Source organism: Patiria miniata, unplaced genomic scaffold (assembly GCF_015706575.1).
Source record: "Patiria miniata isolate m_02_andy unplaced genomic scaffold, ASM1570657v1 HiC_scaffold_18, whole genome shotgun sequence".
NCBI lineage: Eukaryota > Metazoa > Echinodermata > Asteroidea > Valvatida > Asterinidae > Patiria > Patiria miniata.
In genome coordinates, this window is record NW_024037056.1 from 8,079,032 (window position 1) to 8,105,188 (window position 26,157).

Genomic DNA, 26,157 nt, shown 5'->3' on the forward strand with positions numbered 1-26,157 from the left:
TGGAGATAGGCAAAACATCATGTGAAAGCATGCTGAAGGCTATTCTTGACCCTGAAAATGTATGTTTGACACCTAGACTCAGTGTGATTCAACGTAGCGTAGAAGCTGCAAAATCGGTAAATGCAACATCACAGTCTTGCACCGCATTTTGAAAAGAAACTGACGTTACAATGCCCCGTCTGTCACCAAAAAAACATGAACAAGTTGTGTATTTTTACATGAAAAGACCTTGTTGGTTCAAAATGAATTCCTATCATGGTGACCAAATGCTTGTGCCTACATTATTTTACTCAGCATAAAAAAATGCCCCGTCTCAAGTCTGTCAAAATATTAATGAGCCTGGTGTTTCCTGTTCTATATTTTGAATTACGAAGTGAAGTGTTCACTGATTATTGGCATAAAAGTGATTAACTTTAAAAGAAAAACGTTAAATTTCCCAGGGGAACAGACAGCGTGTTTCAACGAAAGTCATTTTCAAAATGTCCGTCCCGTCCGTCATGCTGATATCACTTTGTCACTATACAGCCACTGAATCCTCTAGTTTCATGAACTGTTTTTTTTTTTAATTTGAAAGAGTGTCTACTTTGACTGTATACATAACTTAGGGTTACACCTTACATATTGCCTTTGAAAAGAAAGTAGTGTAAATCTGTCCCGTCTGGCACGCGCGCCGGATTGTGAATAACTTGACCCAATACTTTTGTGCATGCACAAAGTTCACCTTTGTTGTTCAGTTTGGCCCTTATTATGTTGGAGTAGGCTAATTGTCCGTTTGGCATAACTATTCTCGAAGTGCCTTTCCGTCCGACCTTCGTTTTGTCCTTTGTACTCGCGGGTTATTTCGGCATGATTTGAAGGGAGGGGTTATACAAAAACAAGTTTGTTTGAACTTGTCATTTTTAAGGATCTGATCTCTGACTCTGAGAAAAAGTTGACATTTAGGCTAGAGAGTTGCCCCCCTCTAGCCGGTAGGTATACTTTCACTCTATTTTTTTTTAAAGCCATGCTGTTATGGGGGCATAGGCAATGGTGAATTAATTATTGATGGGGCAAACCACCATCCTCTGTCTGACCAAAGACATTTCGGAGAAAGTTCAAATTTTCCCTAAGATTCGTCAAATAACGTTCGTCATACCATGGAGTGAGGTAGAACTATACCATAGAGCGGATCAACGTGTCGTAGCTAGACTGATGAGCAGACTATTACTAGATGAGGAGCCGACAGATGAATAATGATGTGCGTCCGGCCGGCCGGCGACGTCCCAGGCAGGTAAGATAGAGGGCGCCCTTTTCGAAGATCGTACATGTACTTTGCTTTAGAATTTACCGTACTGCACCGTACCTATCACGGAGTACCCCATTGCATTACATGCATTGCGTGTACGTGTATTTTGTACGTGTACGTACCATGCATACCCGGCACACTGCACTGCACGAATACTTTAGCTTTCTTCAAATCAAACCAAACGTAGACTAGTTCAGTTGTACAGAATGAGTCATAGGGGCATAGTTCTATCGTAATACCGGCTGTATAATGTGAACTTTTACCTAATGTCTTGTAAAAACTAAAATGACCAGAAAGACTTCAACATTTACAATTACAGTCAAAGATTTCACCAAGCAATGGCGGAAGAAACCCCACAAGTTCAGGACGGTAAGTATGAATAATGAAGCTCAGACCATGGACAACATGATGGAGGTGTTTCCTACCTCCATGCTCAGACCAAATGGCTATGCACTGCTGGTTAGGGCGATCGTGTAGTACTGTGTACTGTAGGGCCCCTGTTTTGTTTCGATTGTTTTGTTGCATCCTTTATGGGGCGATCGTGAAGTGTAGGGCTCGGTTCCTATAAAGTATAAGGGAGCAAAATCCACTTTAAAATTATTGGACCTATTGTATTGGACCTACCAAACTAGTTGGCGACATTTTCAATAAACAGGTAGGGCCTAGGCCTATAGGGTTTTGATATTTTGAGGGAAATTTGGGGGTAAAATGACGGGGACAGCGCGGCGACAACATGCGAACCGAAAATAAGGATGTCGATCACCGCGCGATGTACCTTGAGCACGCACGGCGTGCTAAATCGCAAGGCACAAACCGTGCAGGAAAATCGTGATTTCTACCCCAAGAATCTGTTCAAATTGCAAAACGGGTGTCATTAGAATTGAGAAAAGTCTGGTTTTGATTGTAAAGGTGATTTTTGAGCAATAAAAAACATTTTGACTCTAATTTGATCAAAACAAAACAGGGGCCCTACACTTTCGATCGCCCTTTATGGTTATTTCTTCCATTTTCCCTTCTCTACTCTCACCCTCTCCCCTTCCTTTATTCCTATAATCAGTCACTTACTTCATCGAAATTCAATCTGACACGTGTTTGAAACACAACACAAGTTTTACCGCTACTTGCTAGACCATGCACGATCGCTTGTTGTCAATGATCAATCTGTGGACGTTTTTAAAGTAGGCCTATCCAATGAAATAAACTAAATATTTATGAGAAATTAAGGAAAGATTTCCATATACGAAGTTCACTCAACACCCTGTGTACAAACCCTATGAGATTGGACTGAAAAATTCTAAGTGTTTTCTAAGAAAATGCTTGTATTTTCTCACTGCTCAAATTGACTTTGATGACATGAAATTGCTATCTGGGGCTTGTTAGTCAATACAGAGGAAAATTAGTGAACTTCTAATATGGAAATCTTTCCGAAATGAAATATTCATAATGACATACGCCTACTGCACTGTCATTGGCCGGCTCATGCGTTGTCATGGTTGTCGATGTCATGCGTATAATGTACCACTGTCTTCCAGACACTTAAGTCAATATAACCGGTGACCGGCTGCCTCCAACTTAGTTCTGCACGACGTGAGCATCCAAAATGTGCTCTAGAAACACATTTTTATTAAAATTGTTTTGCATTGCCGAGGCCTCCTGGATTCCTCTTGGGTGAAATCACAAGGTGAGGTGAAAATTGATGTGTTTGGTGGCAGCCGCAGGTTAGTGGTGGACCAGTACGGAATTCTTTCCGCGCGACTTGCTAGCTCATGGATATCACCCAGTGATCGCCATATTTATGGGGGGGGAGGGACATTTGATAGGCGCATTACAATCAGGATGAAAAGTGAAATTTCCGTCTCGAATACACTATAGCACGGACGCCATTTTGAATTGCCTAGCTGCAGCGCTGTGACTAAAATGGTCTCCTCTCTTGTAATGCAAAACTGCCCCTCAAAAACACAAATACCCCTCTTGCAATAACAATATTGTACACCTTCTCGAGATGGAAAACTACCCCTCGAAGGCACAAATGCCCCTCTCGCAATAATAAAAGTGTGCCCCTCTCTAGATGCAAAATTGGCCATCAGAAACAATAGTGCTCCTCTTGCAATAACTTCAAGATGTGGGAAACTGCCCCTCAAAAGCACAATTAGTGCCCCACTTACAACTGTGCCCCTCTCAAGATGGAAAGCTGGCCCCTACAAAATAATAGTGCTCTTAACGCTACTAAAATGGTCACTGAACTGGCCATCAAAAGCAACAGCGCCCCTCTCGCGATAAAAAAAATGGTCTCCCTACATTTACTAGGTAAAAGAATCACAAAGAGCAAGATGGATAACGTATTCATAATTTGTTCTTCGTCATATAGGTTTATAGCCATGTGAACAGGACCATATATTCTTTTCCTTCACTTTCACACCACCGGAAGGTGCCCCTTTTTCTGAGCAAGTGCCCCTTTTTTGGTGTTGCCCCCCCCCTCCCCCAGTATGAAAAGCATTCCACTGCCCCTGTCTGGATGAAAATTTTTCCCATAAGTGATGAATAAATGTTAAAAGAAATTACCAAAGTATGAAAGATTGAAAATAAGCTTTACGTGTGTGCAAGAAACATTTGTCCTAATTGGTTTAAGTGCGCACAACTATCACAAGAATCTAGGACAGCCAAAGGGGCACTACGGCCTGAGATCCCTGACATTTCTTGTTTTGGATTGCTTACTTGTACAGTTTTTAAAGGGTCTAATTGAAAGGAAGCTAACCTAATGTCTTACTGTTCCCGGGAAAATGTGAAAAAAACCTGGTTGTTTGTAAATGTTCTTTTCAATTCAATTCATTCAAAACGCGTTTTGTAGCCAACTTGGGTGTATTTTAGGATGTAATGTCCCTTTAATGTATATTATATCAATATCTGGCGTAAAGAATGTTTTTGCGATTTGAATAAGGCAAAATAAAAAAAATGTGTTTAGCGTCCTGCCTTTTTGAAAAAAAGGAAGGAGGTCCTTTTTCCCCTCCAAAATGGCTGCCCAACCCATTTTCCAAAATGACTGGCCCAGCCTCGTCCCCAGTGCTTACTTTATTTCCAACCTCGTTTCCAATAATAAGCCCTGGATAGGAAACTTTCTTCGTGCATCCTGATTCGACACCGCAATTTGCTAATAATGGATTTATACCATGTAGTTGGTGTTGTTATTCTAACGTGCATTATGCGTTTTCACGATCATTGTAATTAAAACGTCCACACGCGTCCACATGTGGGCACCAGACTATACCTCATTTGCATACGTGTTCAAAAATCTTGCACATGCAAATGATCCAATACCAGGGTGAGAGAGCAGGTAGTGGTGGGCGCGTACTGATCGACACCCTGGAAACGAGGTTGCGACTGGCCAGGCTATTTTTTTCAAGATAGTGTCAGCTTTTTTTTTAGATGGCCCCAAGTTTGACTCAGGAAATGACATACCAGCTTTAGAGTCTAAAAGTACGACTTTTTTTCCGAAAAAGATCATTGAATTTATAATTTTTTTGGTTTTTGTTTCAATAAAAGAAAAGAAAAAAGGAGGCGGTTTCCAAAAAGGCAGTGAGCGGGGTCGCTAAACATGTTTTTTTAAAAAAATTTGCCTGATGATAAGATTTTTACGTGTACCCTGTATTGTAATTCAGAAAAGATTTTCAATGTGGAACATGCGATTTCTTACCTTTTGGTTTGGTCAAAACCATCCTACACATGTAACCCCTATCCCACCACCAGGTGCAGTGACTTGCATAGCAGGGTATTGCGCAATCTCTAAACTTCGGATTACCCCCCCAAAAACTGCAGTCTTTCTACGACATGGCCGTTTGTTCTGAATGTGGCACAACAAACCACTACAAGTAAATTGTGTTCATGCAAGGGGAAAACTGTCCTAAACTTGACAATCAATCCAAAAGAAAAATAACAAAGTCTTGTACGCGATGTCGACTGTGTCAAAAAGCCAAAAATCTTTTTTTTAAAAATAAGGCTGTTTCGGGCCACAATTTTGCAGCTGGTTGGTTACTGAAAATTTAATATGTTTTTGCCTTATGTTTGTGCAGACCCATCAAATCTAAAATTCAAACAAAGTCTGTGGCCAAATGAAATGTAATGGAGTGAAAAGAAATTGTTATTGTATATAATGCCTGCAATATTTCTATTTTTTCATGACAATGGTTTGTATTATTCTTTGGTACGTGTATAATTTGGTTACAGATGTCAAGAAAAAAGTAAGTTTGCGGCCACCAAATCGGCGCCGCCATGAAGAGCAATTAGAACAACTCATGCTCAGCATACGCACTCTGGAAGCAGCATTGGTGAGTAAAAATATGTTATGACAGATTACTTGTCATGGATCTATATGTATGTAAAGTTATCCTGTAATTCACATGTTAATCTTAACTCCCTAGGGTGATTTACTTACACCGCGTTCCCACTTGAATTGGGAAAAGGTGGATCAAGATCCGGCATTTTGGTGTGATCGTTATCTTACCGCAACGAAACCGCAAGACGCGTTCCCACTTATGCTTGATCCACCTTTTCGTACGGAAATGTCGAGTCCGAAAGTTCACTGATTTCGGAATTACGTGTGCTCTGTGGGAGTGCCGGTGTTGCATGCTAGGCCAGGACGGGTCAGTTTTCAAACAGCTGAGCACTATCGGTATCAGAATTCACCGACAAAAATTACGCGAATTCACCGACATAAATCACGGATCTGTAGAGGATCCGTGCATGCATAAATTAACTGGTGAAATCAAACAGCTAGCGCCGCTCATTGTGTGATATCACGGCAGAAACCAATGCATCGATAAGGGATTCCCTGATTCTGAAGCTTCTAATTGGTTAGAAATGGTCACATGATGTACACATGTACTACGACACCATTTTCCAATTTTCTATAATCAATTCAGATTTAAATCTGAAATATTTGTCACCTCCGTACGTACCACGTTATTGGCACTTTTCTCATCGCATACTCGTAAGCTTTTCTATGATTCTGTGCCAAAGTGAAGTGGTTTGGTGAGTGTGGACTCAGAGTCATTTATGGATGGAAAAATAAGTAAAATTTCGTGAATGAAAAAGGTTTAGAAAATGGACGAACACGCAACAAAAATTGTAAAAGGCCTAGTGTAGTTTTGGGATATACCACTTGCGCTGCATGCATGCGATATGCGCGGTGCTAGCCCGTAGTTCAGCGGTTGTTTATTGTGCATGTTGTGTACATCGGAAATTTTTACATGAGCTACACGCCCGAAACGTGTTTCTTCCTTCATAAAACCGCAACATTTTCGCGCCACTCGTGCACCGGGCGGATGTTGACAGGTCAAATTGCCGGATCAGATCCACCTTTTGCGTTCCCATCTGATCGTGATCCGCCAATTGCCGGATCTGATCCACCAATTGGGGGATCTGTATCCTGGTCCAAAGGTGGATCAGAAAAGGTGGATCTGATCCTGATCCACCTTATAACGGTTAGCGTTCCCACTACACACAATTGCCGGATCTGATCCACCAATTGGGGGATCTGATCCAGCAATTTGGCAAAAGGTGGATCAGATCCCCCATTTGGTGGATCAAGTGGGAACGGGGAAGAACCTTCCTTGCCCTTGCAAATCCCAACTGTGTGCATAAACAGTTGGACTCTGTTTATTTGTGGTTTGCCTAATCCCACGTAAAGCACAGTCAGTTTACTAGTGCAGATCCCAACATATCCTGGTGTTGGAGTTTGGCTGGTTGGGGATCGTTAGGGTTAACCCTAACCCTCTCAGATCCTTCTTAATTCACCAGGAGGTTTTAGAGGATTCTGTAGGATTGAGGAAGGTAAAGTCCAGTCACCATGACTCTCCATGTACATAGATGGGAGCATATATGATGGGAGTTAATGCACCGTGAGTATTCATGTACAAACATTCCATTGCTCTCCTCATCAGTCAACATGGTGAAGGGTTTGGAAGCTTCAGGGAGATTATGGTTAGTGGTTATTGGTGCTTTGTGGTGGACTTTTAGAGGACACCATGTAGCCTACCCAGGGCTCGATTTACAAAAAAGAAAGTGGCATGCACTGGTGCATGTAGACCAAAAAACCTACATGCACCGAGAAAAACCCCAGGGATGAAACTTTTCCGATTTTATTTGGAAAACCGACTTTTTTAATTTTCCAACGAGATTTCCGATTTTTTTACAGTGTGTTCCACAAAATTTGATTTTGTAAGGATTTTTCTCACAAAATGTCGATGAAAAGTCGATGAAAAGTCGATGGAAATGGCATGTTAAAATCATCGCGAACGTAGTTTTTACTCTCTTTCACCAGTCCTTATTGGAGTGTTTCAACGGTAGAAACACTGGGCATAACACTGATCGGAGCCTTCTCCGGCTGGAGAAAAGGTTAAACATTGACAGGCGACATGGAAAAATCACTGTGTCGCACCATGGAGGTAGCCTTGTCAATGATCCAGTGGATAAAATCATTATGTTGTGCGATTTTCGGAGGTTTCAAATTTAGTTATGCAAAATGCAATGCTTTAAAAATCGTGATGATTATCTCGAGGACAGCGGAGAGAGCATTAGCGAAACATTTCACTGGCATTTGTTAGAAGAGAAAGACGATCATACCTGATTTTTCCCCACGTATGAATGCAAGTGGAGTTGTGTGGTTGAATGGACATGTCTTTCGTATTCAGACTTTTCCGTAGACTTTCTCAAGTAAGAAGTGAATTTCTTTATTGATGACTCCATTACTCTAACTGTAATTCGGGCATTTTATGCAGTGAAAACACTGACCATTTTTTTCATCGTAAAATTTTGTTTGAATCGAAAATAAAGCAGGAGTAGGTGTCCGGAAATTGGGCATGAAGTGTATTGTACATGCATATGTGAAATTTGTCGTCACTGGATTTGGAATTCACTGCCCCACCCTGCCGTACTTTCCCCTTCCCTTTACCTTAACTCCCTAGGTTGCAGCATTTTTGCTAGAATCCTGCCAAATCCTCCAACTGCCTCCAAGTGAAAATTGCATACAGCCCCAATGCCTCAATCCTGCAAAACCCTCCGTGATTTCTAGAACGTGGTCCTTGGAAGGGTGGCATCTGCCCTAACCCTGCAAAATTGTCCAACAATCACCGTAAGTATGTGGAGGCAGAGCCAATGACATCCTGGAGCAGTGAGGAGGATTCCAAGTATAACATAGGCCTAACTTTATGCTTTGCTGAGCATAAACAACACACAAGGTCTGTCCAAAGACCTTGACACAGTGCATCCTCCAAAATCAGCTACACTATGCCATATAGCCTCAATCCTGCAAAATTCCATCATTTTGCACAGAGAATATTGGAGTATTTGGGAAGGTTAGGGTTAAGCCACCCACCCCTAAATACACCTCAACACGTCAATTTGTGTTCATTGTTATATTTTATTAATGTTATAACCTTTCCTCCCACACTTGATAAACCTCAGAAATCACTAGGGAGACCTCAGCCTGTGGATGGATCCTCAGATGATTCTGAACAGAAGGATGTGCTGCTGGCTGAACAAAAGAAATTAAGAGAAGAGAAGGAGGCCAGCATTACCAAGCGAAAAACACTGGATGAAGACTTGAAAACTATCAATGAACACATCTCCAAGCAGGTTAGAGCTAATTCTGATGCAATGGAGTATGAGAAAGCAGGTGTTAAAAGATTGAAAATGAAAGAGTTGATTAAGTTATAGTTTAAAGTGCAGGAACATGTATATATTCATTTTCCACAGAAAATTACCTTTTTAAGGGAATTTTCATCAAATTTTACTGACATCTCGATTCAACAATAGCAAACAACAGTGTGTTTACCATAAGACCAGTTATACAGGGTGGGTAGGCCTACACCGCGTTACACCCACAGCCTTTGTACACAAAGTCTACAGCGGTGGCACATACCTTCCAGAGCCCATGCATCTCACCACTGAAGATGATCTTGTAAATTGTCCCCCTCATGCAAAATGCAGGCCTGCAAATCCTGGCGGTTGGGAGGTGGACTGCTGAAAATCTTGTTTTTAAATCTCCCCCCCAAGAAGGAAGTCACAAAGAGTCAAATTCAATGGCATGGGAGGTCATTCCACAGCATGTTTCAGTGAGACTACTGTGTCCCTAAAAGTTCCTGAAAGCGATTCCTGACAGCAATGAGCATGAAGGCTAGGGCACCATCTTGTGTCTGCCCACCAATGATATTGGAAGATGTACCATGTGCTTGATATTCGAAATGCAACTGGCGAAATGCAACTGCGGTACAAGATTTTGATCAAAATCCTACTTTGTTTATGTTTTCCTAAATATTCCTTGCTGAACCAGACATACATCTGGTCATGTTCACAATGTTTTACCAAAAGTGTCCCAAGAAGGTTTTCACATACCATTTTCTAAGCAGTGGAACCCAGTGATGCATGACCAGAGGTGTGCATCCAAGATGGAAAGCTTACTGCCCCTGGTTTATGATAAACCATAATTAATTTGTTTGTGGGTTACTTTTATTTTCAGGACACCTTGTACAGGTAGATTGAATCAATGGCATTATTAGTATGTGAGATTGAATGGACCATGTGCTTTATTTCTTTTGCAGAATGATGCCCTATCCAAACTTGATGCTGGACTTTCTTTCAAGACCGAGGCTGCTGTGGATGATGCAATCCGTAAATTGGACCATCAGCTAGCAACAAGACATTTCAAACTCAGTGAAGAAAATCGTATTGTGAAAGAGATTGACAGCCTACGACGATCCAAGAAAAAAGTCAGGTTAGTTAATATTCCAAACGCCAGCTAAGCTCTTGTTGCCATGTTTGTTAATCTGAACTTGCAAGAGTTCCTGCTTTTTTCATTGATATAGAAAATGTTCTTAGAACATGTTGAGTTGTTTTTCTTTCAAAAGTGGACAAATATTTGGTTCAACAATAATGCAATTGATTCAGCAACATTCACTGCTTGTTCTGACACTTTGACAATGCATTTGAAAGTTTTAGAATACATTGAAGGTAAAGTTTTGTTGTAAGAACATGTAACAGTAAGGTGAACATAGTTTTCTGTTACTGATGTACTTGACCATGAGTTACAATTAGTTAGTGTGGAACCTTTTATTAATGTTTTGGTGGTTTCGTGATGGACATTTCTTTTTACACTCAGATGGAACATGTACATTGTACCTGCCTGCTACTAGTGACTTGTCAGTTTCATCAGTTTGTTTGTGGATGTAAATCACAACACTGTACCTGATTTGGTACAGTGTGCACGTACATAGATAAAGTTATGTATACTAGTGATATGCAATCTTTTCATCATTTCTTTTTCCTCAGAGAATACCTTCAGCAGAAGCAAGAGATTGAGAGTCTAAGGGCACGTAAAAAAAACATGAAAGATGAGAGAGATGTAAGTACACAATGTAATTGAAAGTTACGTCAGGCTTTGCAGTTATTTGCTGTTTTTTGGGGGGTATTAGATCACAGTGTTGCAGTTGAGACAAAGACTAAGATCTAAAGGCCAAAGCAAAAGACTTGCCGAACTCTTGAGAGGTCTAGTTTTATAACATATTCGTATCAAACAACTACAGTGAAATCTCCATAAGTCAAACTCTGATAACTCAAAACAACTGTTAAGTCAAACAAAGAATCTATTCCCTTCAGTAGTACAACAATGATATGCAACCCTGCTGAACTCACAACTCTGCTTACATGTCAGTCAAATTTTGAACCTATTCCCTTGCGGTTTGACTTTTTGAGATTTCACTGTATATCACACAGAGCAGATTTTCATGTGGATGCATTGACACAACTACATTCTCAGGTTTACTTATCTTTTGTCAATCTAGTATCAAGTTAGTATGAAGATTTTGCGACAATGTGAATTAAATCAAGTAAATTTCAGGCTTAAGTGGGACAATGAATGACCCATGGAATTCAAGTTTGCCAACACTTTCCAAATAAGACTAAGTGGTGCAAATGCATAGAATTTACAGTGAGACCAGTCCATCATGAATTTGTCATTATGGATAGTACCTGGAGTAGACTGCCATGATACGTAAGTATTGCTAAATAATCAAGTCTTGGTGCTGACATGTCAATAGGTTCCTCTTGGCAATTTACCCTCAATGTCTTCATGAAAATGTAATGGGACAAGTCTTCATTCACACTATGAGCCTCAGGCAATTACAGATATTAAATACGATCTTCATTAGTGGATTTTCCTTTGTTTGACGACCTATGTGTGTACATTATAAAATGATTCATAAATACCTAAGACCCATTCCTATTGGACAATAGCCTGTCATGTGGCCGGTTGATAAAACCGGGCTGGTCTTAAACACTTTTCCAGTGTCACATGAAATTTGGACTCCTAACTGTTTTATTGTTTGAACATTCACAATTATCACTTGAACATACACAATACTACCAGTGAGTCAGTGTTTCATAGTCCTAAATTGACACTACACTCGAACAACTGCGCTCTGTGCCACATCACGCAAAATGCTCCATGCACACGCCAATCTCCATATAAGGAGTTGTTAACGCCTACTTGTGAGAGGCACATGCACCATAATATAGTTAGACGTGTGTTTAAAAAAACATGAAGTTAAAGTGTTGAACAAAATTGTTGGAAATTTATATTTGTTGGGGCTTATTTTTGACTCTTTGACCGAAAAGGAATTTGGGTCATTCCACCGGGTTGGGGAACAAAGTGTGACGTGACCATATTAAGAAAAGCATGAATGCCTTGCTAGCTGTTGCTCTACATAATATTTGTTGTTCGGTGTTTCACTACTGCAGAAAGTTTGAAATCATTTCAATGTATTTTGCCAAAAATATGAGCAAAAAAAGTCATTTTGGATGTAACATTGACACCGTGTCAGTGTTACATCCAAATATGCCATTTGTACCTTTTTTAAAATTTCTGCGAAACATTACCCAAATTCACTTTGCGTACTTCTTACTATATGTGCAACACAAAGAAAAGCTTTTGTTGTGTTGGTCAGGTATCAAATGGAGCAGAAATGATAGCTTGGTTGTGTGGACGTAACATTTACACGGTGTAAAACCCAAATGTCACACTTCCATTGAGTGATTTTTACACCGTTACATCCACACTTGAGGTATTGTTTCTGCTATATTTGAACCCTGACTATACCAAAACAAAAGCTTTTCTTGGTGCTTAGGTGTCCAGTTGTAAATATGCAATGTCAGTTTGGGTAATATTTTACATACGTGTTAAAAATGGCAAAAAAAAGAATATTTGGATGTAACATTGACACGGTGTCAATGTTACATCCAAATTAATACATTTTTGCTCATATTTTTGTCAACGTACTTCCAAATGATTTCAAACTTTCTCAAGTACTGAAACACCCTCAGACAAATTATGCTGATCAATTGTTTAGAATGCATTGATACTTTTTATAATATAATCAAATATATGGATGTAACATGCACTGCTTCCCAACCCGGTGGAATGACCCATTTATGAATGGGTACAAATATGTGCTTGGCCGGTATTCTACAAGACCGTTTAAGACTGGCTGGGCGCCAATAATATCCCTCACCTTCTGCTTGGGCTGTTATCAGCGTCTGTTGCCCCAGCCGGTCTTAAACAGACTTATGGAAAATTGGCCAAGCACACATTTATTCCTGTTATTTGAATGTTCCTCTACCTGTGCCCAGTGGTAAATCAAATGCTTGACAAAGGTTTAGTTGTCATATCAATTTGAATGGTCAACAAACATGTATTAGGAAGGGCTTATGCTGAATGTACATGTAAGTTTTGTTTTTATGATTGTTATAAAATTCATTACAGAAATATTTTCGCCTTGCGTCCTCACTGAAAACCAAGGAGGATGAAGTCAAGCAGAAACTGCAGAGACAAAAGAGCAAGACAGATGAGGCCTGGAATAGATACCGAGAGGCAGGTCCTAAGAGAGAAGCTCTCAAAAAGGGTCAGTAAGAGAGAAATGAAACACCTCAGTGTAAACCTTAACCCACCTCAATCCTCCTAAATTCTCTTGGCAGTTTTGGAGGATTGAGTATGAATGGTGTGTGAGAAACATGAGGATTTTGGAGTATTGAGGATGAATGGTGTTGAAGAGGAGGATTTTGGTGGATTGAGGGTGAATGCATTTTGAGAAGCAGGACTGTCTGACGGTTTTGAAGGATTGAGTCACTGGGTATCCTTCCTTTGAACATACATGTAAGTGCAAAATTTTGGAGGATTTTGGAGGATTGAGGATGAATGGTGTTGAAGAGGAGGATTTTGGAGGATTGAGGACGAATGCATTTTGAGAAGCAGGACTGTCTGACGGTTTTGAAGGATTGAGTCACTGGGTATCCTTCCTTTGAACATACATGTAAGTGCAAAATTTTGGAGGATTTTGGAGGATTGAGGATGGTTCCAAGCAAATAGGGCCTATGGGGTTAGGGTTAATGATAAATTAGCAAAGGAATAAGAGTGAAACACCAATTGTGGTTGTTGATTGAATCCCCTGTATGCAGAAATTGATGAGCTGTATGAGCGCCGTCGTCAGCTGACATCAGAATTCAGACAGCAAAGCAGTAAGTATCACAATCAACAAAAACAGCATCGAGCCGACAGCTTCAGACGAAAAGAAGAAGAGAAGAAAGCACACGAAGAAGCAAGGAAGAAGCAGTGGTGAGCAACTAAAGTTAACTTCTAAAGTTGCATTCAATATTGAATAGTTTATTGTGCACACTTCACATTTTTATGTGCTTCCTTTTGTCAGGACTGTTGCAAATGGATCATACTAATTACTGTCTACTACCGTTAACTACTGTCAACTGCCACAATTACCGTCAACTTGCTGTCAAATCCTTCAAAACACACTAGCTAAACTGACCAAACTAGGCACAGCGTTAATGAGTCACAATAGAATTTTGACTGTTTGGATATTTTTTTTTTATGAAAATAATTTATTTTTCACACAAAAAATGATCTCTTTGCAGCATTGCAGTTGGTGGCCATCTTGCCTTTGCAGAGCCCAGACTATACCATTTTGAAGTATAGGGTTCAAAATTATTATGCCAAAACGTGCACGCCCTTTGTTGTTGGGGGGGGGGGTGACTGGACACCATTTGACAGTAGGTGGCGTTGACAAAACTGTTCAAAGTAGTAGTATAGACCAAGTGCCCTGTGATGTCATTTTACCAGCAGGCAACCACTGGGCTACCCAAACATTTAAACATCATCATTGACATGTTAGCAGTTTATGTGAACACTATTAAACTATTTTTTTCAAGAGATATACATGCAGTGCAGAAGAGAAGCATAAAAAACTGGTATCATGTGACCGCAGCATCCAATTATGTAAACAAACGTCACATGGTCAAGGTCTGTGGAAACATCTGTCAAGCTTGGTAAAGGGGCAATTCCATGCCACAGTGTACCGCAACCTCAAATATGGTATCAGATTAAAGAGGACAACAAGACCCTTTATTTGATAGCTGTGCCAGTGAGATAGAATGTGGTCAAATGTATTTATAGTCTAAAAATAGTTTTTGGGCTAAAAATACAGATTTTAGGTATTCATTTGGGCATCTTGTTTTTCACATGCAAAATGCATGTGGTATTGTGAGGGAGTGTTTTTAAGGCAGAGGGAAAGGTTCATTTTTTATAAAAACAACAAAGGCTTTAGAATACCATGATTCAGTATGTTTTTTATCATGTGTGTGAAGTTGATCTCAGACACGTAACATCCGTAACTTTATAATGTAACGTCTGTAACAACAGAAACACCATGTTCTCATAACATCACAGTATCTTTTTATAAAATGTTGTTGGTGTTTTTATAGGGTGAAACTATATCTACCACAAATAGTTTGGTGATCGGGCTCACTGTTTTGAAATCACTCAAATTAATTTTCTTTCTTCCTTTCCGTTCATCTGTCTTTTTTTTTCGGACAATAATTTTCTGCGGGTTTCCTTCTTTGAATCAACATCATCCCTTATCCGAAGGTGCGCATATTATTTGCTGATGTCATGATGACATCATCAGGTTTTAAATTACAAGCGATTTTGGTTGAAAAAAGGACCAATTTTGTTAACTTATAACTCTTGAACAAATTGATCACTAATGTTCATACTTTGTAATCAGATCGATCATTAATTGATACATTTTTTTTGTCGTGTACACAATCGCTTGACCTTTAGTGTACTTCCGGGGCTACTGGAAGGTCAAAGTTAAGTGAATTTAAAATATGGACACGGGCCTTAAATCAAAACAAACCAAAAGTTCTTTCAAATTATGGGATGATGATAAAACCTGGTATGGACTTGATTTCTGGTCCGAAGATGTGGAAAACTTGGTGACGTCATCATGACGTCATTAGGTCAAAATTTGAAGAGTACTTTGAACTATAACTTGTCAAATGATTGGAGTACCGTTCTCATTTTTTTGTGATCAGTTAGACATTGCCTATGGCAATATTATGGATCCCCGAGCTCAAAGCCATATGACCTTCACTTGTGGTGTTACTGGAAGTGCAATGAGAATTGAATGTAACTTGAAAACGGAAGCATTTTACTTCAATTAAACAAATTGTGAAAATGTTAAGTGAGGGATGCAAACATACAAAAAAATCGACATGATGATGTCATCACTCGAAGGGGCGCCCCATAGTGGCACGTCAAAGAAAGTTGAACTTTGTTAAATTTAAAAACCATTTGTCAGAATTTTACAAAATTGCCCATACATGTACATATTTTTTGGACAACCGCAACTGACTTTGCGATGATTTAGGATCGTGACGTCATAGAACCAGAAGTAATAATGGGGAGAATTTGAAACTAATCAATTGTCTTGTTTAAATCAAATTCATCATTGAACCATTATCATCCAGTGGCACTGTTCGTAGCACAAATAACAATATCCCGTACAATGTTGACCGTGGGCTTGCTAGTGGTATGACGTCATCAAATCGGAAGTTAGGCAGCCTCGACTGCGTGGGTTGTGTTCGTGGTCCTTCACTAACTCCTGCCTTAATACATAAACGATACTGATTGACTATTCAGAGCATACTGCGCTCCCTACATGCACCCATTGAAACAGATGGAGATAGTGATTCCTTTATTGGGGGACGTTAAGACAAAAGATAAGTTTGGCACAGAAACCGCAAAGTGGTTACTTTTTCCCAAGTCAGCATTTGTAACACAAAATTGCTACTCACGAGTACCTACTTCTACTTGCGCCAGGACAGGTACTCGAGTAGATGAAATCCACGAGAAGAATAACTAGTAGCAAACACTACTCGCGAGTATTCGAGTAGTCGGGTTACTCACCCAGCACTAGTGGCTAAATTGATTGTATTGCACAAAAATCTGGGGGGGGGGGGGTTGATTCAATGGCCCATAATGTGTTACTGAGGGTAAGACATTGTATAACTATAATGTAGCATCCTCTTAGAGACCAAGCACACAGACTTACATTGGATTTTATAGTATGGCGGTGATATTGTGGACTGCAGAACCATGGCGGGTGAAGCCCAGCTGGTGGTAAAAGCCTGACCAATTGCTCACTTGAAAGTACGTTTACCCTGCAGACAAATGTCTAGGTAAAAACTTACAGACAGCATTCCCAGAAAATTATGTGCAGGGGAAAAGAAAGATGAAGAAAAAGACGTGCTTCACTAATTGATATCTGTTGTTGATATCTATATTTGTTGACCGTCTAGTTATGTTGGGTAAAATGTGTCTGCAAGATGATGTCATGGTTTTCTGCAATTCAATTGCAGTGCATATCAGTTGTATGGTTTGAATCTTACAAATACAGTGTACTAGACAACTCTATGCAGATTAGATACATGTATTGAGTATGAAAGCACGTAGCTACATGTATGCTAAGATGGTTCTAATAAAAATTAAGATGTTGTAGCTTGAAAGCATACCCTACACGTTTCTGATGCTCTGATGCTTGAAAATATTGGGTGCACTGTGTTAGTCATTTATCGTTCAAAAGTAGTTTTATTTTTTTTATGCTACAGGCAGGAGTATGAAGCATCTCGTGAACCATATGAAGATGAGAGGCAGTTATGTGCAGCCTTGATTAGATACCTGCAGCGTTATCTGACCCCAGACCAAGACCTTCCACTGGGTGCATCTGCTCTATCACCAGGTCAGATCACCCATTCTATCCTCCTACTGATGTCATGTTTTGTCACCCTACCCCAACACCATGCTGAAGTACTCATTTGAGGTTTTGGAATTGTTTGTACATGCATCTTTAAACAACAGTGTTGTCGCTTCAAATCAACTCCATTTTAGTTTTGTGTGGGAAAAGTTGGGCAATTATTATGTGACACCTGTACAAATTCTTTTCAAGAAGTTTGGTTCTAAATTCAGTGCTTGTTTTTTTTATAGTTGGCCACATTTTTAAATTTATTGAACAATAATTTGCAGCGAACCAGTCTTTAACAGTTCTTGATTTCTGTCCACTCCATGTTGATTGTTTATTGTAAATGGCTTAAATACAGCCACAGGGTAGAGTAGATCATTTGCAGCTACCCAAAAAGGAACTGACCAACTTATTGTGAAAAAGCTTACTTGGTTTAAAGATAGTAATGACACTCTCTGTGAAATCTGGCATGCTGTCATTTTGAAGAAAATAACAAAAGGTCATTTTCAAAGATGTGTCAAGTGACACATTTTTGGAAAATTCTGTGAATCCGCCCCCATATGTTCTAATTTGTATTGGTTTGCAATTTGGCGAATCCATGAATGGGTTTTCTCGTAATATACAGCATTCACAGAGCTAAAACTTCATCAGGTTAGTTTATTAAGCATCTATCTTTAGATGGTGAGCACTTTTGTTGGTTCAAATGAACAAAATGCACAAATTACAAATGGTCTACTCTACCTTTAGTATAGACATTTTTTGGTTGCATGTGAACTTGTAACGAGTCATATGGCGCCTGTGTCAAGTGTCCTTAAATGTGCACGTAACTGGGCAATTTGTGCCTTGTTTGATCATTGGAAACACTGAAAATATCACCTTTTGTAGTGCATACCATGCCGTGTGATCAACACATGTAAGGGCGCCCATTCTTGTCTATGAGCCACAGAGAAGTGTGTCTGATCACATATATGGGGCTCATATTGGTCATTCACAGTCCCTTGCAGTACATGGGTGTAAACTAGTGCCCTCATTTCTAGTCAGTTCGTGTTGGGGTATACTAATGACTATTTATATATATTTTTAAATCACTTTTTACACATGGTTACAAATGATAAGAACCACTTGTTCTCATGATTCGGGGTATTAGCAATATTGTAGTCAATTTGTTTTTTCTGAGTACCGAGTACTGCCGAGTACTTAGGTTGCCGAGTATGAGTACTTGTACTTCTGAGTACAAGTACAGGTCTCCGAGTACAAGTTCTTGTACTTCCGAGTATGAGTACTTTATACGGAAGACTTATTTCGTGATTTTCGTTACGAACAAGTTACAACTTGGGAACATAAACGCCACAAATTCTTCACAGGCTGACAATTTTTGTCAAGTGAACGTGGACAGTACAACGTTCAGCGTGGCAGATTCGTGGTAACGTATGTGTACTATGCATATGTGTACTATGTATATAATACAATCCTAGGCCTGTGTTTATGTCTGTGGGCCTGATGCCGGAACCAGACTAGGGGCCATTTTCCAAACCCCGGCTTTGGCTCCGTCTCTCTTTCTCCATTCATGCAGGTTGGCAATGGGGCTGGACCCAGATAGGGAGCCCAAACCGGGGTTTGGAAAACGGGCCTTGCACCAATCACCCAAGTTAATCGAACGACCATTTTAAGGAACACCTCTGCGTTTTTGGCCGTTTAGCCCACACACGGCAAGTGGGTCTTTGTGCATAATTGGCCCAGGCTCAGTCAGACCGATATACAGACCCACTCATGGCTAGCTGGTAACTGTGTTTGTCTGGACGTGCACAGAGGAAAGTCAGGAAACTTTGATTTCTCCGCAGGCCAATCAACCATTTCAAACTGAAAGTAGCGATAAACAGGGGTGTGAAATCTCCGCTATTTAGCGGATTTCCGCTTTTTTGTTCAGCGTGCCACATTTTGTTTTCCGCTTTTTTTCTTCCGATGGTCCAGATTTCCCACCGCTTTTTCCCCCGCGCGTAAGCTTTGATTTTATTTCCGTTTATTTTATTTTCCGCCGCCGCCGAACGCACGCGATCCGCTCTCTACAACATACACGCAGCTCTGAGATGGGGTGCGTGCAAGCGAGTATTCAATGTGCATGTACATGTACATTTACGTACGTACGTGTGTACTATACGATGCCATGTGCATGCATTTTCAGCTCGAAGCCGCGTGTGTACACAACGTGTAAACAGCATCCAGGGAACCAACAGTCATGGCGCTGTGATTGGCTGCAGATAAATATGAATATTCACACATGCGCCACGAAGCGCGTTGGGACTCTTTGCGGCCGTTCCTGATCTATGCATGTAGTGACACGCGATGATCTCCACAATAACTCGTTGTAAACATCGTCTTGTTGCAAATATAAAGCCTTGAAATAAGACTAGTAAATTGTCGCCGACGTGCCGCGCCGGTAGAGGGCATCATGCGGGGCAAAGTTCATGTGTGCATTTCATTGCATGCACGCATCCTGCTGCGTATTCCGCTGCATGCTGATACGTACGTACGTTAGTGTGTCGTTTCAAATGTTTCGAACGTATTTTGACATTAATTCCGCAAGATGTCAGTGCAACACAAATGTGTTATTATCCCAAGAGGTTCGGAGTTTCATTCGGACATTGACAAGACCGATCCTCAGGTTACGAATCCGTGGAAATGGATTTGGATGGAACACATGGTTAACTTAATGGGCAGAAATTAGGCGACTCGATCAGAAGCCGGGACACGCGATGACGATGTGTATCAATATTCTGCAGTAAGGAGTTAAAATATGGAAAACGGCGGTTGAATTTCCCAGTTTTCATATACAAGTTGGCCATTTAGGAAGGAAAATTTAACTTAAAAACATGCATAAATTGCAAAACATTTTCGACCAATAGTTGGCCCAGGCATGCCAGGGGGCTTTAAAATGCACCACAGAGCATCTACATTTCAATTTTTTTTCGGGGCCCTTGGGCGGGCCCCGAACCCCACGCCGTAAGGGCTTCGCGCTTCGCGCTCGCAGGTTCGGTTATTTACAGGTTCAGCTATTTTCAGCTATTTTTTTTGGACTCCACTTAGCTGGAGTTACCCAGCCCTGAGTTTTATCATTGGGTTGTCATCTAGGGCTGGAGCGTATTTTTCTCGTAACTTGTAGTATATTCAAAAAATTTGGGAAAATGTTCAATTTTGTCCCCGTTACACACTAATTGCAACTGCAACTCACCCCAAACTTGCCTGGAATAACCATTACACAGGTCCTTGAAGTAAAAAATGACCCGATGACTGTTTCATGCACTATTGGTTGCGGTTCCAGTACCAAAGCTGTGATGCGAGTGGTAAACCTTATATTAGTGCATGAAACAGTCATCGGGTGTTACGCTTCCGCGTGACGTCATGCGCCAACAGCCAGCGCAGCCGGCAAAACCGAGTAGTTGACAGCGATCGCTCTCTGTGCCTGTTAATCGACCGCCATTCATTGTACACAATTTTTTTTGTGCACAAACCAATTGTGGTCCTGGCCAATCCAGCAAGGTTGTCAAGTTAGCGGTTATACCTCCTGTTTTCACTGCAATTGTAGGCTGAATCTTCATCGTGGATCGTTTTTTACTTCAAGGACCTGTGTAATGGTTATTCCAGGCAAGTTTGGGGTGAGTTGCAGTTGCAATTAGTGTGTAACGGGGACAGAATTGAACATTTTCCAAAAATTTTTGAATATACTACAAGTTACGAGAAAAATACGCTCCAGCCCTAGATGACAACCCAATGATAAAACTCAGGGCTGGGTAACTCCAGCTAGACTCCACTCACACCCCTGGATAAAATAAGGCTGTGGTAAGTCAAGCTATACCATTTTTTTTCGAGTGCTGCCATTTGAGTACGAGTACCTTGATGATTGAGTACAATTGTGACATGTCAAGTACAAGTACCTTGCTGTCCGACTACAAGTACCTTGCTGTCCGACTACAAGTACCATCATGTCGAGTACGAGTACTTTGACAAACGAGTATGAGTACAAGTACTCTAAAAAGTACTCAAGTAGTACTCGAGTACGAGTACTACAACACTGGGTATTAGACATGGACTTGTTTTCAGATTATATATTACAGCTGCTTTTCCCAATTCTTTGGTTGATACTAAAGTACAACCAAAGGGCAAAGCACCCAAAAGATATATCTGAGACTGGGAGACCATGAATCCAATATGCTCTGGACTATGCTAACATTTGTGCTTTGGATTGTAGGTACTGTACTGCCATTTATTATCTGTGTTGTTGATGTCATGTCTCTTATTTTACAGTGCAATCTCCTACTTCATCTGTTTCCGCCTCAATCAGTGGGAGAGATCAAGATGAAATGGCGGAGTATGTTATTCTTAAGAAGAAGACCGATGGCAATGATGTATTCCTCCCAACAACATCAGCCAAGAAGAAACGAGCCATTAGAAAGCACAATCGCAAATCATCCTGGCTGGTAGGTTACAGTAAAAACTTCAGCTATAGTCTATTGAATAATGGGTTGAATAGAAGCAAATGTGCCCCCCCCCCCCAGTATTGACCAGCTGATGAATTATTTTGAATAACTATGCATGTACGCATACTTCTTGCATGCTGCATTTGTAGTTCTCTGTATTAAGAGCTGGTAATACTGGGGTGGGTTTTTGGATGTGCAATATCAGAGATGAAACTTTCAGATTTTATTCAGAATTTCAACTTTTTCCAATTTCTTTCAAAAAGTCTGATTTTTCTGATGATCTTTTCTTTGCAAGATCTGATTTATAAAATTTAACTTTCAACTAATTTGATGGTAGTCAAAACACAGTTTGTTTGGTAGAAGCATGTAAGAAAGCTCTGATTGTAGTAGTTAATGGCTGGATATATAATATGCCTGAAACTACGTAGCAGAGCTTCCAGGCTGTTGCGCTTGGAGATCCACTGCAGTAAACTCCACATATTGTGTTATGTTCATGGGTTCCAGATTTAATTGTACAAATTGCAATGCTTTAGAAATCACGATGAATCAATAATGGATAAGTGATAAGCACTTAGTAATTAAGTGCCAGCACTTGCGAGAAGTTTGAACCACAATTATAAAAAATCTTGTGTTTTTTTTTTCAAGGAAAAGCTTTCGGGATTTTGCAAGGGGCATCGTTTATCACAATACCATCCTGTATGCCTGCCAAGAAGTTAGAATATGTTTTACATACATTTGCCATGATTGGCATGATGGAATTTTTTTGCTGTAATTTGGTTGATTTATCGATAGCTAAAATTCTGATGCAAGTGGAGCCTACTAGACGACATAGCCATTTATTTTCCACAATTATCGCAAATTCCTTCACAAAATTCAAACTTGTGCTTATAAACACATTGTAAAGCCTGCATGTCGTTCCAGGCTAGAGGTGTTCATGTACATGTTCATGAACATACATGCTGGAACTGTGGACATGCACTTTTTCCCTGGGGAATGATTGGTGCCATGCAGTAGTTTTTAGTGCTGCACAGTAAGGCAATGGAACCAGCAATTTTTCTTTAACTCTGAATATTGTGTTTATGCGAGCAAGAGAAAGTTGAACAGTCTCAGAAAATATGTCATTCCTAGGCTTCCTTTTGATTAACGATGGCAGATAGAACATGCAGCAAAATGCTTATGATGCTAAACTAACTTTTGATAAGCAAATTTTGGGGTAAAAAAAACATGAAAGTATCAATGATATTTTTGAGTAAGACATGGAGTGAGAGAGAAATTGCAGTTTTCAAAATGATTAGGCTGATAAAGCAATGGTGTCAATTTCAGCAATTGACTTTTATATATATTTTTTTCGGTGGGGGGGGGGGGAGGGGAAAATATTGTGTCGTAGCAATTGTATTGTGAAATAGTGCAATGTTAGCCATAGTTCTTTCAACGTATGGATTCAGGAAGTAGAGCTCTGTCAGCCAGCACATGTTTTGCTACTAATAACATTTTTATTTCTGGTGTACCAGTGTACCAGATCTTAATGAAGCTAACACTGATCTGTAAGTATAACACTAGTGCATAATTGTAACACCAAACATGAATTTGATTATGAGCTGTAATACTGATATTGTATTACAGAGTAAACCAATCCGCCATACCGCCCAGATTTTCAGTCAGTTTGAGACGCTTGGTCTTCATGCTCCATCCTGCATGTCTGAAGTATCTGATGCTATTGTCCAGCTCACTGCTAAGAAGGTAAGTCCTCGTATTTAAAGTATCATTTTAGAAACCTCAACATTGACTTTGTGGAGTATTTAGCAGGGGCGGCAGGGGGGGGGGGGGGGGGCACTTGCCCCCCAGATTTTCCCAGGCCAACAAAAGTGCCCCTCTCACGGTTATAAATGTGCCCACTCGAAATGAAAACAAACTGCCCCTCAAACCCTCTCGCATTAACAAGATTTTGCACCTTTTCGAGATGGAAAACTACCCCTCGGAAGCACAAGTACTCTCTCACAATTATTAATAAAATTGTGCCCCTCTCCAGATGGAAAATTGGCCGTGCAAAACAATAGTGCTCCTCTCGCGATAACTTATTGAGATGGAAAACTGCCCCTCGAAAGCACAATTAGTGCCTCACTCGCAACTTTAAACTTTTGCCCCTTTCAAGATGGAAAGCTGGCCCCTACAAAATAATAGTGCTCTTCACGCGAATAAAATGGTCACTGAACTGGCCATCAAAAGCAACAGTGCCCATCTCGCGATAAAAAAAAGTCTCTCTACATAACTAGGTAAAGAAACATGGAGCAAGATGGACAACGTATTCATAATTTGTTCCTCATATAGTTTATAGCAAAATGAACGGGACCATATGCTTTTCCTCCACTTTCACGACGACAAAAGGTGCCCCTTTTTCTGAGCAAGTGCTCCTTTTTGGTGATGCCCCCCAGTTTGAAAAGCGTTCCACCGCCCCTGGTATTTAGCAAATCAATTTTTATCATGAACAGTTTCTAATCAGTGATGACAATAGAAACTCCTTCACATGAAAAAAGTCCCCAGATTGCATGCTTTATATTTGCGCTTTCTGTTTTCATCTTCTAAGATAAAGACACGCTTGGTTTTTTTTAGTGAAGGGTAGAAACAAATTCTGGATGAAATTATATGAAATTTTAATCCGAGTAGTAATGTTATCAGTTAGAAGCTGTTCACTATCAACCGATTTGTGTTAAACAAGTTTTGTAATGATTAAATGCGAGTGCTACCAAAAATTGAATATTTATCAATACAGGAGGAGTATGAGGTTGCATGCAAAGAAACTGCGCCTGCCAGTCATAAACTGTCACCAGGAGTGACCAGTCAAGAGACTGGCACCTTACCAACAATCACATCATGTGCCTCAGCTCATCACACAGTCACATCAAACACACAGTCCATGGATTCAAAGCATGATGATTCACACAGTGATTGCCGGCATTTCAACTTGACAAAGCTGGGCAGTAATCTGCCACGCATAGACATTCAGAGTGCTCAGGAGCACAATAAGCAGCGGCAAGCAAACAGTACCCCTGGGGTGGAGTCTGCGCCTGAAACACCCAACAGCGAGGGCAGCATACCACGGGAAGCCGATGGGGACTTGGAATCAGTGGACTCTGGGATAGGAATACATAGGTCTAAAGGTTGCTCATCAGTCATTCCTCCTGCACCTGCAAGTCAGGGTAATAAATGCATAGACACCAATGCAAATACCAGTCATGATGGTAGCAGTCAAGAACCTGCAACACGGGTACCCACGGCTACCCAGTATGCATTTATGATGTCACAGGATCCAGTGGAGGGAAACACACAGGGAAATACTGCCAGTATTCTTAGACAGAAGGAAGCACCATTCTCTCACGAGAGCGATTTAATGGTGCAGGATGCATTATGATGTCATTTTATCGCGTTTTACATGTACACATAGTGCTGAATTTTGGAGTTTTGTGTATAAAGTGTGCATGGGATAGAGTTGACCAAGTCCAAACCAATCCTGTACTTCGTAAACATATTGGTATAACATATGTATGGCATGCAAATCAGTTTTTAATTGCTACATGTCATGCTTTTAAATAAACCATAAACCAATAAACCAACATTTAACACAAAGCTGTTCCTGCAAGCTGTGTGGGATGGTCGAAATGCATTGTCGCCTGATGAGTGACAGAACTTTGACCTGAGGTTCAGCTCCGAAAGCAAAATGGAACGAAAGTTGGTTTCGGGTTGAGGTAGTTGAGTTGGGCTTTTACACAACTTTACTTATTTAGAAAGAAAAAGCACAGACATTGAGTCCTATCGGTGGGCCATGTTCTCACCCTCACATTTTTTGTTGGTAAATGATTATATTCTGGCAAACTGTCAACGGCAGAAATCTCCACGGCATAATGTAGTGTAGTTCACTGCTGCTACTTTGAATCACGTTGGTAAGAGAGTGCAGTTGCTATCAAACATGAATTATTGCCCATTATTTTGTATTAAAATTACCATGTCACAATAATCTGTGTTAAATAGGCTGACACGGTTGGTTGAGTTTATGAGTTTGGTCTTCGAGGTGAGAAATTTGTACATGACTTTTAGAACAGTGCTTTTTATTTGTAGATATCTGAGACAATCTAGTCATTCCAATTGGATGCAAGTCTGTCATGTGGGGATGCACTGAGATTTAGGAAACTTGCCTTTGGGCATGATCTCTGGCTACATGGCATATAGGTTTATGGCTTCTGACTAGTGCCCCACTAACAAAAACAGT

General features: G+C 40.4%; 1 protein-coding gene across 1 annotated transcript; it reads left to right on the forward strand.

The window, feature by feature from the left end:
- Positions 1-1,334: 1,334 nt before the first annotated feature.
- Positions 1,335-26,147, forward strand: LOC119724475. Its single transcript, XM_038195536.1, has 11 exons — positions 1,335-1,654; positions 5,507-5,607; positions 8,744-8,914; positions 9,880-10,052; positions 10,607-10,679; positions 13,095-13,233; positions 13,787-13,943; positions 17,288-17,418; positions 21,721-21,893; positions 23,517-23,633; positions 24,664-26,147. The coding sequence occupies exons 1-11, from the start codon at positions 1,624-1,626 to the stop codon at positions 25,300-25,302; spliced, it is 1,905 nt and encodes a 634-aa protein (XP_038051464.1). The 5' UTR covers positions 1,335-1,623; the 3' UTR covers positions 25,303-26,147.
- Positions 26,148-26,157: the final 10 nt, after the last annotated feature.